Below are 14,394 nucleotides of genomic sequence, written 5' to 3' on the forward strand. Positions count from 1 at the left end.
TTAAGTCTTACGCAACCATGCCACCGATTCGCTCTGCAAGGCTTTTAACACATTTGCAAATAAGATTCATAGGTGCACACGTGGATTTTTCTGGTAGCCTCTGAGGGTGTTTTATTTTGGAGGGTGTTCCAGCTGCCTGGGGGGACGTTTGGGGTGCAAGGAGGGGCAGCTTTGACTTGATCAAAACCCCTGTCTGTGGCTGATGGAGGTTAATATCATGCCTCATTTTTTATTTACCATTATGGGCTATTGCATTACTCCACAATGCCATGCTGTAATTTCAAACTAGCCCTCAGAATAGGTTAGAGATACATGTGTTTCAGAAAATATTCTCATTTTGAGATATACATTTCCTAAATTTTACATTCTGTCTTGAAGCTCTGCTTGTGAACATCATGATTGAATAATAGTAAAAACAGATAACAAAAAATACTGAATAGGCTTTAATCTGAAGGAGGATCTAATTTAATTCCACGTGCTGCAGGAGTCGTTATAATGTGCATTACAAGCATTTAGCCACAATTAAGATGGTTTAAATGGTTCGGGGAGGGTCTATCATGGTGACTGTTTTATTGAAAGAAAACAACAGAAATTGTTAATGGCCGAGTTTGTGTCAGTCCAAGTCCTTCCTCCAGATTATTTTCTATTTTGCGTGCTATCACACAGACGCTTCCCTCTTGTATCAATGCGTGATTGAAGGGAAACTTCTTTTGGGAAGTGCGGGGACTACTTTAGGTCAACTTTGGAAAGAAACACACAGTATGCACTGCATATTGCTAAAAGGGGACGCGGTTGAGTACTATATGTGTTTCTCTTTAACTAAAACCAATATATTGTGTGCTAGTTGAGCGTATTTTATCGCAAGAGTGTTATGTTTTTACTACGTCGCGGAAGGATCTAATTTTCTCAAGCGAGGGTCGACACATCCGCCCAGTTTTCCGATGTTTCATTCCCCCCGAGTTGAAAATGGAGTTCGATTAAAGCAGATGTCCACCAACTTCTCAAGGAAATTTCAAGTCTAGGTGCTTTTGCTTTACGCCGTCAGTATTCATATCGAAAACAGTTGAACCCTTTTTTTTGGCTTTGGATGCCTTTACTGCAAATTACTCGGACACGTTGACGGAGCAACGCTCCACAGCGCTTTTTCAAGTGTTGTCCTGGAGCCGAAGTTGGCGAATGGATGCTCGACAGTCAGCCATAAATAACCTGCCAAACGTTACAGCCTGCAACATTTTTTGAGGATCTATTCACATTTTTTGCAAAGCGGGGAACTGTGCTTGTTGAAGAGGATGATCCCGATGGCTCATTTGTTGTGGTCGGATTTTACTTCCAGGGAGGATAAAATGAATCAACGGTTGTCATTCCTCCTCGCGATTTAACGTTAGTTCCAGGCAGCGAAGCTAACGTGAAGCTAGCTCCTCTTGGCTTTCTAAGGGACGCTTACACAGGCATGCCCCATTCTACATCCTTTACTTACTATCCAAAATAGGGGGTAATTTCTATATGTGACTGAAAATGGTGATATTTGTGGTATTTTATCCCGCCGTCACTGCGTCGTCGATGCTATTGCTAGGATTTGGATCCCCGTGAGGAAAAAATGAGTGAAGATTCAACAAATCCAAACAACGAGTGAGTACTGCTTAATACACATTTTTCCATTTACATGTACAGCTGCAACGACAAGTACTTAATTATCTTTAGATGTTAACACACGCTTTACTCGATAAGCTATCCACTACCAGTTCCCAATGACATTTCTAACCCGAGCGAAGCTGCTATTTTATCGCCTTACTTTACTATTATAAGCAATAAGAAGCACATACTTATAATACATTTGTCTGATTGTTATGTATGTTAATAGAAAGCTACACATGAGTCTCACAAGAACAGTGTCTGACAGGCAGATGCATAGGCCCATTGTGAAAAAAAACCCATCTCATTCTTAATAATGTTGGTTTTATGAACGTGGTTGCTATAATGCTTCGTATTTGGGCTTTGTATATAAAGGCATATTATCAATTGCCTGCACATCATTTATTTAACATTATATGCCCATCATATGTATTATGGCTTTATAGATTGGCAGTTATATGACAGTTTATGAGGGATCACTCGTTATAGACGTACACAGCAATAATCCAGTCTAAATATGATTTTACATGTCTGACCAGTAGCGTTACATCAGCATCAGAAAGCGTTAAATTCACAGCCTAGATGTGTATGTTACTGTTGTCCGCTATGATCTTGGAATATAAGCATCGATAAGCATCGTGCAATTCATGTTTTGTATTTCCGTCCAGACTTTTTTTTTTATAATGAAAACCCTTCGAGTCGATTGCGGCAATGTCAACGTTGAAAGGCTGAAGATGCCATTTTTTTTTCTCAATCACACTCATTTACATATCACAATCTCCATTCATAAAAACGCATTAAAAAGCCGTCACATTCACACCCAAATCCACACAACGCACGGGGATCTGTTGTAAAATGCACATGAGGTGTTTTGGTACACGTCGCGCCCATTTTTATTCGCATTTTAGTATTGTTTTAATGGGCTGATCCCTTGTGTGCGCTTGTTGACAGTCAGTGAGAAATATCTGCTTCGGGAGGTGCTGCGGTCACATGATCTCCTCCATTCATAAAGTACCTGCCTGCCCATTCACAGCACTGTACACTGTTTCGCATTGCACCGACGATCACACAATGATCACATTTCCTGCATGTACTGTACAATACATAACACATAAACACCAGTGCTTCTCTTCTCGCCTTTTATTTCAGATGCGTGCGTTATTTAACCGATGCTTGTACACTATCTCTGAGGATTTTCTTTGATAATGTATTTGTCACAGAGGAAGTCATATGCCCCTGTTCAGCCATTTACAGTGTCATGGTTTACTGTTCGAAACACACCCATGTTTTTCCCCCTTTCCATCTATGTGGCATAAATGAGGTTGATTGATTTAATGTGTGCAGGCTTTGTCCTTGAACTACACTAGTGTGTTTTATGTAACATATGTCAAAGAGCTCTTTTTCCTCATATGAATCCACACCAAATAGATAATAATTCACCTTGAATTAACTACACATTGTTTTAGGTTAATTAATATAAGCTGATTTTTTACTGTTAATCAGATTTAGCTTAAATTGTGTCACAACCTAGCATTATTGATGCTAGTAGGAAGGGTGAAATATCTCATTTTGAAAACATTTTGTCATCCAGTTAAGCGTAATGAGAGAAATGACTGAGAAATGGAAGCATTCCTAGATTTGGTTGGATCTCAGGACCACCAGGCCCTGCTTTGGGAACTACATCGGCTACAGATCATCAGTAATGTGCAAGATACAGTATGCTGCATTTGTTCCACACTGCATGATGGCAACAGCTAAGATGGCGAAGCGATCCAAACATTGTTGCTATGATTACACCACCTTTCTGACTGTATGATTCATAGTGTTGAAGTGAACAGAATACAGAGCGTTGTCTGTAAGTTGTTTGTTTTTACCGAAGATATTGTCCTTAATATGCTCTTTCTAATAACAGATTCACAAAAATAAGATATTTTAAGCATCAGGGATCTTTTTCAAATCAAAATGTCTTTCACAGTTGTGTGTTCCTTTTTACATTGTGACATTGTGCACTATATAGGTCTTTGATGAGTCATTTGCCAAATTGTAAAAGAAAATCAGCCTTTTCTTAAATGGCAATTGTTTGTAGTTGTATTGCATCGTGAACATTTAATTTGAAAATCTCCACCAAGTATGTGACGAGATGGTCCTGAAGTGGTTTTGTCTGAATGATGGGTGGTAAGCCGAGCTGGAGTGCTCCCAGCACACCCTATGCTGAGAACATGTTACTTGGCCTTGGTGCAACTATGTTCACAAGGCTGAAATGACAAGACTGCACATAAAGCCCTGTCGGATTTTGGTTTGCGTCTGCTCTCGGGTGTGTTGTTAGTGTGATATAAGGCCAATGTGAATTTTTTAGTCAAGGGCTATGGTTATGCTGGGAGAAGTGGGAGATTTATGAAAGTATAGTGCAAGCTGCATCTCTGCTGAATGTCACGCTTATCTAAAATATTTATCTGAACCGAAGCATTTGTCTGTTGAGGTGCACTGTACTGGTACCTTTTATCTGTGTACTCTAGATATTTCTTTCACAACGTCATTGTATACATGAACAACTTGTTAGAAATTACATCTTATGCTGTGTTAAGCCAAAAAAAATCACAATTCTGTTATTTTAAACTGCAGTTTCCTTTTCAAAACATGAAATAGGTTATAATTAGACAAATAGAGGCTACATTGTCCTCATTAATCAGTACAATAAGAAAATAAAACTGCTGATAATTTTAGTGTGTATGGGCCTACAGACTTTTTTGCTAGAATTTGTCAAATGAATAAATTTTTGTCAGTGCAGGCCAGATGCCTCTATGTTTCTCTGAACGTATAACAGCTAGGGTATGGCCTCATTGTTTTAGATTCCTGCAGTTTGGTGGTATTGTCTGTTGCCAGTCAGGTGATTCCTCTCTCTGTGTCCTCTTCCTATCTGTGTGATTGATTTGACAGCTCAGCGTTTTATCTGCCAATGTGGGTGTCGTGATCTTATCACCTGAGGGCTGTTTTGCACTCCCATTCCTGTTGCAGAGCTTTCCAAACACATTCCTCCTAAACAACCCCCATCATGTCCTGAAACGACAAAGGGAGACAGCTACTTCAGCTGTTAGGGTTAGTGCTTTATGGCCTGGGTAATTGCCTATATCCTGTGGCCCTTATGTTAAGCTAAATAATTTCCTGGACCTTTTTTATAGATGGTATATTATTTGGGGTTATGGCCAGTTGTTGGGTATGACCTCCATGGACACTAAGCTTTACTAGCTGGCCTAGTCTTAACTACAGACATTATCTTACATTTGACAAAGTCTGCTGAGCTGAACACATCTTTAGTTTTGCTTCTGTATTATTTTGAGGAAGTGTCGCTTGTGACTGCGGTGGAGACTACAGAAATGTGTTATTTGACAAATACACATAAGGGCGCTTGTAACAGCAGTTTATCTTCCTGGTTGCTAGGCATGTTCTCACATTTTATTAGACATAGATGCATGTCTAAGATATACACACAGGCCATTGTAGAATGTAAAGTGTCAATATTAATCTCACTCAGTTTCACCTGATTTACGTAGACTGAAGAGTTGCACAATCCTAAAAGTTATTTTGTGTACAGAATATTTATGCTGTCGTATTGTTTGTGTGATTAATGACAATGATCCTCTGTATAACCAGAGGGCTTGGACTGTCTGTAACTGAGACAAGCCAACAAACTGAACAGGCCTTGTATAGTGGTGGACTGTTCCATTCCCATGGCCAGATTTAGGCCTGGACCCTGTGTATTTTAAACCCGAGCCACTTCCCTCTTATAATTTTCATTTCCTCTTCAAGTATTTTAAGAGCAAGCATAAATGGCATAAATGTCAGCAGTGCGTTTAGAACATAATTCAATCTTAATTTCTTATTTCCAAGACAAAGACCCGGTGTGGTGTTTTGCTCTGTATGTAGGCCTGGACTAAAAAAAACGTTCTGATTATTTTTGTGTCTCCATCACAACATCCTGATAGCACGGCTTGTCTTTATTTTTTGTCAAGTAGAGCCTCTGATGTTCACAGACCATATCTCAATGGCTCTAAGAAGTGCTTTTAGCACCAAGTGTCTGAATTGTGGATATTGTTTTCAGTTGTGCTGCATGCGGGAGCATGAAGGCTGGGCCTTGTTGTGAGCTCTTTGCTGCAGCTGGGCTGAGATGGTTCTTTCCTGCGAGGCCACAGACATAAAAGGGCACAGATGTAAATCCTAAACCTTGTGTCTTTGATTGAGTTTCCAAACACTTTGAAAACAGGAAGGGGGTTCTGTGTGTGTGCGTTGGTGCACACACTTGTGTGTTTATTTCTCTGGGAACATTTGGCATGTGCCTGGGAGATAGGCCTGGATCCTATTTGAGTGAATTTCGGGAAACCATAGCTTTATGTTATCCAATAAATAAAATATTGAGCGAAGTTTTCAAATATGATTACATCTGGAGGCCTTTAAGAACATATCTTTTTATTTTCCCTTATCTTTTGAATATATTTGTTCCTGTCTAGTGGCTTTATTCAGAGTTTGAAACAGGTTTTTATGGCTTATTTTAAGCTTCTTGACTTTTAACAGACCTTTGAGACAGAGGTTTTATGGAAAGCTGATTTAATGTGAATCAAATGGACTTTCAAGATAGACTAATAAGTTGGTTTCTGATATGATACTTGTTATGTTTTACCCATCAACAGGGCATGCTGTAATAGTTAACAACTTGTCATAGCAGTTTATCCTTACAACCATGGGCCGTCATCATGGTCTGGTGGTTTATTCTTCCCAAGTTGGGGTTGAGCTCTATTGATGGATCGTCCCATAACCAGACGGCTGCCTTGTTCCCTCTGCTTGCCTCTTGGTTTCAGAGTAAGTATGACGAGTAGATGCTTAGGGTCCCTTGGGACTACTCTTACATCAAAGGAGACCAGAGACGCACCAGTCGAATTCTGCGGTTCCTCTTTTTTTTCTTTTTGGTAATGGCAAGCGCAAGGTTTTAATTTTCCAAATGCTTGCGGTTCAAATTAAGATCATCTCAATATGTGGCTTAGATTGATGTTTCAGAATAGTTTTTTGGCATTTGATACACATATGGAATTCTTGTGATTTATAGTGCCACGGCGCAGCGGCACCTAGAACATTGTTGTTGGGGTTGCAGGCCCAATCCAGTAATAGAGGGGTTGGTTAGAAAATCAATGGTAGCAACGCTGTCGGAGTGAGCAGTTTTGACATTCATTTGCTGTTTTCGGTCTCTTTGGTTTGGGTTACAGGCTAATTTGACCCACTAACTGCTATCTGTGACGGATGCTACCAGAAGTGACTGTGATCAGTTCATCTGCTGTCATACTAGGTGGTATTTCTGTGAAAGGATGGTGGTAAATGTGAAGTGTAGATTCACTACGAAGTGCAGAGCAGGCTTGTTCTGTTTTTTTTTTTTTTCCTGAGTCAGTTGGTAGCTAAGCTGAATGTTCTTGTGAGCGGGATGACTCACCAGCAGCCTGAGGTGTTGAGAGGAGATAGGGCAAATTTCTCTTTCACTTCTCTTTCTATAGCCAACGTATTGGTTTTCACTGCAGCTAATGTAGCAGGCTTGTGATGCTGGCTGCCTGTTGGTGTTTCTGTAGGCATTGTCCCATTATTAGTTCTTTTTTTTTTATTAATGGCTAACAGACAGCCCCTTCAAAAGTGTCTTGTTTGGGCCTTGTGTTATAATTTGCTCTGCATCCATGTTGGGTCATGTTGGTGTTTGTTTTGTGTATGTCTGTGCCCTTGAGTTTGCCACTGGTTATTTGGGGGATTTGAACCATGGCTAATTGGCCAGCTAGTTTGCACCGTTCAGATTAGATGCACTGCTGGAATCGACGGTCGAGTCCCAGATTGTGTGTTATTTATTTCTTCAATGAGGCGTGAACGCAGTGAAGGAAACTGTACCACTTTATCCACTTACAACTTTAGCTCTGAGTTGCCAAGTTACTCTAGATTTGACTGCATTCTCTTGACTGCATTCAAATGTTGCATTTCTTCATTTTATATCTACAAACCTTAGAGTTGATCTAAACTGACTACATGGAGACATCTTGCGTTTTATTAAAGGACAAAGTCGTTGAGGAAATGTAAAAGTAGCATACTTTCTCAGAGATAACAGCTGTTAAAGATGGCCACACACTTGAGCAGCTTTTCACGCCATCTTCCGTTCCCCCCTCTACTTTCCTAGCGATTGCTTTCCCTTTGGAGGATAATCTATAGAATCGGATTGGGATAAGTAGCTTGTGTTTATTTTCCCAATGATATTTTAATGATTTCCCCCCCCCCCCCCCCCCCCCTCCCCTCCCCCCTCGGATGTCCTACAAACCAAAGTGGACTAGTGGAGCTTGACCAAGCTTGACAGCCTTCCTTCGGTTTTGATACAGGGTAGAGATGGGGAGGAAAAGGGGCGATGGAAAAAAAGAGGTTGAGGGGGGGGGGTTTCTCCCCTTTTCTGATGCTAATGAAAGGAGGAATGGTTTTCCAGCTTTTAGCTTGCAGAGTGTGTCTCCCCTGCAGCATGCTCCGCTGCCTGGACATTGTGGGAGGACAAAACTCCAGGCCCGGGATCCAATAACGTGAAATTTCAGCAGAGAAGCGGCCATTGTGTAGAAAGAGGCAGCCGGGGAGGGGTTGGGTAGAAGGGGGAGACCGAGCGGAGGAAAGGGAGGGTGACTTGGCTGGCACCCAGGGCTCAGGCCACATCCTTTCTCTCTCTCCTCTCCTCCTGCACTCCTCCTCTTCTTCCTTCTCCTCCTTCCCTTCTTCTCCCCCTTCTGTCTTTCTCTCAATACCCCCCCCTCATACCCTCCACTCCCCTCCACCACCACTCCCCTCTGGGGTGGGAAGCCCAAGGCTGAGACAGGAGCAAAGCATGATGGCATGCTGGAGCCCAGTGAGCCATGGGCCGGAGCAGCAGACAAACGGCCACTTTGTCAACTTAGGAAATGGTTGTCCCAGGATCCCCCTTCTCCACCACACACTGGAGCAGCCGGCCTCGAGGCCCAGGCCTGCCTGCTCTGCACGTGCTCCCTCATCACGCCTTCTCTTCTCTTAAAATATATTCTTTACATGTAGGCTTAACTCCGCTTTAAGTCATGGTGTTTTGTTGGCACTTTGTTCTCACTTCAAATAAGGTTTTAAATAGTAAGATACCGCATAACTCTTATTATATAGATGCCATAAAAGCCTTTGCACATCCTTTTTTGTGACTAGAAAAAGGCCATATTCACATGTGGCTGGGAGCTGTTGACTGTCACCTTGGTCTCCACCCTGTTCCCATCCACATCCTCCTCCTCCTCCTCCTCTCCCCACAGTCCTCCGTTACTCACTCACCCCTCCCTCTGTGTTTCTCTCCTGCTTTTGGTCGGAAATGAAGTCAGTCATCCAGCAGAATAACTTGGAATAATTTGAAACGGGGGGCTCCTTTCTCTCTATCTCCCCCTCCCCCCCGCATCTCTCAGGCCCAGGCCAGCTGATCTGCTTCCGCTCTCAATTGTGTGTCCAGTCGACTGTGTGCTCCCAGCGAGGGGTGTGGAGGGCAGCCTTTGTCTCCACCGTCCCACTCTGAACTGTGTGTGTATATGTGTGTTGCAGCAGGTTGCACTCAAATATCTTTTTGGACCACTGACTGTTTTTATAACAAGGAAGGAAAGATTCTTTATGTGAGGGGGAAAAGAGGAGTGGATGTAACCTTTGTATTCCCCTGTCTTAAAGATGTTATTAAATAGATCTATAGTTTAGTTGTTTGTTGATCTTTGAGTGGTTGGTCTGAAGGTTTCACAAGACATTTTAAATTATTATTGACTATTCACCTTTAGTAGTTTTAGGTACAGTTATTCTCAAAACGAGGTTGCTAGGGTTTTTCAGCAAGATGCAAAAATGCACGTATACACACAGCCCACTTAACTTCCTCTCTGGGCCCAGCCCCCCTCCCTGTGAGTGTCATGGTTGCTGGCATGTGTGTGATGGTAGGTCTGAAGGGTCAGGCCCTGGTCATTGTGCCCTGGTCATGGCTGAGCGACACCACCGCCTGCCTTCTGTTCACCCCAGGGACCCCCGCCTGACTGACAGCCCCTCCTGCACCCATCACCCGCATCCTTTATTGGGGGCCATAGCGGGGTGTAACAGCAGCAGTATTTCCCTCTTTTACTGCCCGTTATACTGCTCAAAATGCATTTTCGGGCTGTGGCAGGGGTTCTTGTGTAAGGTTAAGCACTACTTCTGTGACGCTGTTATGAGGTGTAACCAGAAAGGGTTTTTCTTGGTAGTTGCAAGGGGGAAGTAAGTTGTGGTGATGTTTTTCTGTCAGTTTCCCACGACCAGTTACTGTTTAGCTTGAGGGCAGCATGGGAGAGAGAGAGAGAGAGAGAGAGAGAGAGAGAGGGGAAACTAGTACATTTAGGTTGACAATTAATCCATATTGTTGGTCATTTATAAATTCTGCAACTGTTGCTCTCGACGCTACTCGCGATCACGTCTCTCTCTCGCTATCTCGCGCGACCTACGCCGATTGCACCCTCGCGTCGGACTGGCGCATCTCTGGATCGAAATGACTACTCTATCTCTGCGTCTGCTCCTCTCTCTTCATCATACGTCAACTCACCTCTCCCGATACAAGCCTCTGCTCTAATCTCAATAAGGTCTCACGTCTCGATCTCTCTCTCCACGAATCTTCAGTCCTCTCGGCTCGTTCTCGTTTTTAAACTAGCACGGTACACTAAAACACTATAGCCTCTTTCTCTATATCTACCCTCTTCTCTCTCTCCTCCTCTCATTCTCGGCTAGATCTACGCGTTGATCCTAGTACTGTCGTCATCTCTCATATACCTCTCGTCCTCTTCCTCTCTCTCTTCCCTGATTACTCGCTTTTTGCCCCTTCCTCCAACTAAAAATCAACATCTTTTTTTAAGATCCCTGCGAATGTGTTGTTAAGTAGGGAATTCATGCAACTGTTATTGTCTAGCACTTCTTTCCGTTCTTTCTTTTTGTTGCCTATGTTTATTCGATTAGCAAAATAGTTGCTTAATTTCATTGGAAATAGAAGAAAAAAACACAATTTAGGGTGACATTATATTTGCTATTATATAACATTAATATAAAGTAAAAGACTTGCATCCTCACTAAGCCTCCTATCTGTTTTTAGTATAACTAAAAACATGTAATAGCAAGCCAGCTAAGCTTTGCTGACTTATCAATTAAATGTCATTCTCATCGAACCATTTTCCAGATACTAAGAGTAATTCATAAGTCAATTCATATTTGATTAATCATCATTCAATGGAAGTAAATGAAAAGGATAAATGTTCTATTGACTCATTGTCAACTTTATATTTAATATTGCGAACCTGTTAGCAAACAGTTGTTACAAGTTCTGTTTCTGCCACCTAATGAATGTAGTTCAACATTGATTATTTTTAGCTCTATCTTTGGTCTGTAGCAATTCCTGAGATAAATATTTGTCTCTTCAGTTGCTAAATGCTAAAATATATTTTCTATCTAGTCCCATAAGTGTGTCGGTCTGCTGTTTAGTGTTGGGCAAGTAGAGTACTGTATGTATTTTTCTTTTAACGTATATTAAAGAAATTGCAGTGAAGTACATTTGTCTTATGTCTTAAAAACACTATTATACTTTTATCTGTTTGTCTGACCAGACATGAATTAGCCAGAATAAAATGTGTGGTCTTTGATTTATTCAGTTATTATTGAGTTGTCCATATTCATCATGCTCATCAATCCTTTTGAAGGAACTTTAGTCAACTATTACCATGTGCAAGGATATCAAAGCTTCACATGAAGAGACAAAATAGCTTCAGATTTTATGCTCACTGGCTCTTGGATTAATTAATAACCAATAACCTGGGCATTGATGTTTGCCAAGGGTGTGGAAGGCAACAGGGCAAAGGTTAGCCTTATGGAGTAGATTAAGAGAGGAAAGGCAGTATGTGGGAGAACGCAGCTGTTTTGAGAGCAGCCACTAGTTGTCACTTTTTGACATTTCTCTCCCTTATTCACTGTTTTCTATTTGGCCATCATCAGAGAAGAAATTATTTAGGAAACGTTTCAGACCCTGTGACGTCACCCTCATTGGTCAACCTGGACGTCGGCCAGAGAGCAATGTGTCACAGGAAGACATCCGGCAGAACATTCTTCCCTCTCTTCGCCCGTCTCTATCCGTGCTCAGATCTTCCACTGCCTTTAATATGTTACCAGAAGTGTCTGCAAAATGCTGCCCTCAGCACACCCTGACCTTTGTCATTTCCGGTGGCCCAATGCAGACTGTGTTATATAATCAGGGAAACATCGGACTCTGAAGAGAAGGGACAGAGAGGCAAAGGAGGTGGGAAGGGAAAATTGTATTGGGGATAAATAGATAAATGTCTTTTATAATAGTCAGTATAAAACTATGGCGTGAAATGGAGGGGGTCATCAGATGATAGTCTACTGACATGCTGGGATCAATACAGCAATACAATGAGTTTTGATTCCTTTCTACAAACCTTTTATATCTGGATTATTATTATTCTGGCAGTCCAGCCCTTTTCCACTTAGTAACTGTTTGACATTTGAATGATGACTCATATGTTTATGCTAATGTCTGAAGAGACCCTAAGCTTTAGCATGTTTGTACAAACCGCCTCATGTAAGCTGTGTGTAAACCACTCAAACTTAAAGCCTTTACAATTAAGTGAATGGCCTCTCCTATTTTTCATTCATGCTTTGTAAAAAAGTATTTGTGGCTTATTATTAGCATGTTTTCTATACAAATAAGTCGATCATTTATGTAATATGCTGGGATTCAAAGCCTTTAAAGGGAACGAAGTGAGACGGCAGTATTCTCGTCAATAAGAAAGGAAAGATGTTGATGTGGAGCCCCTGTCATTCGTTGTGTAGTTTGAAACCACCTGCTTAGGGGAAAGGTTGGAAACCAGCAGCAACCACAGCCTGAACTCGTCCACATGGTCAGTCACCCTCGGGCCTGGGTTAAACATACACTGATCAGACTTTAGAAATCTTATCCAGTTGTCTGCTCTCTGCACTTAAACCAAAATAACCATTTAACCCAATTTTGAATACTGGACTTTGCACCTTCACATTCTATTTTTAGTTGGCCTATAGATTTTAGGATAGCTTATTGCTAGTAGTAGCTTTTGACACAACCCAGATTCCCCAGTAGTTTCCTTTGAGTTATTTAGTCAAATTAACAGGGTAGTTCTGATGTGATTTGTAAACTTTATAACTTGGTGTATACATTTCAGACCCATTTCCTAACTTTATGTTGTCTTTGTGGTGTGTTCCTTACTTCACGTTTATAAACACTTTTGTGTACATGTACTGTACTACAACTTGTTAATGCTGCAGTTCAACTGAACTATGTGGGCTGATATTTAATGTAAGCTGTCTACTTTTGATGATGTTTTTAATCGTGCTATAAAAGGTCATCAGAGAAGAGTGATAAAAGAATCCCCCTGAAAATGTTGAAATGTTGATTGCTACTGATTACGTTCACTAAAAAGCATTGTTTTCTTTCTGCTCCTGCCCTCTCCTGTTATTCCTTCCCCTCTCCTTGTCCTACTTCCTTCCTCTCCTTCCTTTCCTTCTCCACAGTGACAGTTATGCGCGTGTGAGAGCAGTGGTAATGACTCGGGATGACTCCAGTGGTGGGTGGCTTCCCCTGGCGGGCGGAGGCCTTAGCTGTGTCACCGTCTATAAGGTCAGCCGGGCGGAGGACAGCAGCAGCATCCACAGTGGAGGCAGCGGAGGCAGCAGCAGCAGCAACCTCAGCCCGTGTAGCTCCACTTCTAGTCCTAGCCCCAGTCCCAGCCCCAGCCCCACCGCTGTGGAATATCACATCAAGGGCGAGCGGCTCAAAGACAAATCGGTAAGGGAACGTCCATTCATAATGGAGAAACATATAAGTCATGCAACACTTCATAAATTCATGTTAATACCATTTATTTAACCAGCTAGTTTATGTGTTTACATTCTTGGGTATTTAATCATCCCCACTCTGTCATGCACACTCAGGTGCACAAACCAGAGATGGTGCATTTTCTTGGATGAGATCATCCTGAGCCCCCCTTTGCTAGACCCCCCCCCTCTCTCTGTCTCACTCACACATACTCATTCACACACTCACACACACTCATTCACACACTCACACACAGGAAGTGGTTATTTGGCTTTCCTCCATGGCGCAGGTATCTGAAAATAGGAGCTTGATGCTGTGATGCATGATGATATCATCAGGAGAAGGGCAGATTACTCAGGAGACGAGAATGTGGGATGAGGGATGTGGGAAAACGCACAAAGAGCTTGGAAAAGAAGCAAAATGATGGAATAGGGGCTGGACATTCACACTCACTCCGGTTTTCCATGAGTACACAATCATTTGCCTACCCTTTTTATGAGCATTTCCTTTTACTTGATGTGTAATGTAAAGGCGGCTGTATGTTCGAGTTAATTAAGTCAAGAAAACGTGTTCCTGGTTATTCTAACAAAATAAAAAATCCTCAATCGTGTGCTAAAGTTAATGTAGTTAGGGATAAGGAAAAAGCGTTTTCAGATATAGCTTGTTTTATAAACCTATGAAAAATAATTTCATTTCAAAATGTATATAGAAAGATAATGCTTTATTTTAACAAGCTGGGTTTTCTTGAACTATGGCTGCAATAAACGATTATACTGAATTATCATATATGACAAAAAGAACAACAGAAGCTGGAACTAGCAAATATTTGGAATTTTGCTTGA

The 14,394-nt window shown here is 41.7% G+C and overlaps 1 protein-coding gene across 3 annotated transcripts in view; it reads left to right on the forward strand.

The window, feature by feature from the left end:
• Positions 1 to 687: 687 nt before the first annotated feature.
• The window catches only part of spred1 (sprouty related EVH1 domain containing 1), a 31,814-nt gene continuing 18,107 nt past the window's right edge, over positions 688 to 14,394 (forward strand). The window contains exons 1-2 of one of the 3 annotated variants that reach the window (XM_034141552.1): positions 688 to 1,629; positions 13,255 to 13,522. In XM_034141552.1, the coding sequence (XP_033997443.1) occupies positions 1,598 to 1,629; positions 13,255 to 13,522 (300 nt within the window). In that variant the 5' untranslated portion in view covers positions 688 to 1,597. Of the gene's footprint in view, positions 1,630 to 13,248; positions 13,523 to 14,394 lie in introns of all 3 variants that reach the window. The other 2 variants (XM_034141624.1, XM_034141474.1) reach the window with 2 other exon arrangements.

Source organism: Trematomus bernacchii, unplaced genomic scaffold (genome assembly GCF_902827165.1).
Source record: "Trematomus bernacchii unplaced genomic scaffold, fTreBer1.1, whole genome shotgun sequence".
NCBI lineage: Eukaryota > Metazoa > Chordata > Actinopteri > Perciformes > Nototheniidae > Trematomus > Trematomus bernacchii.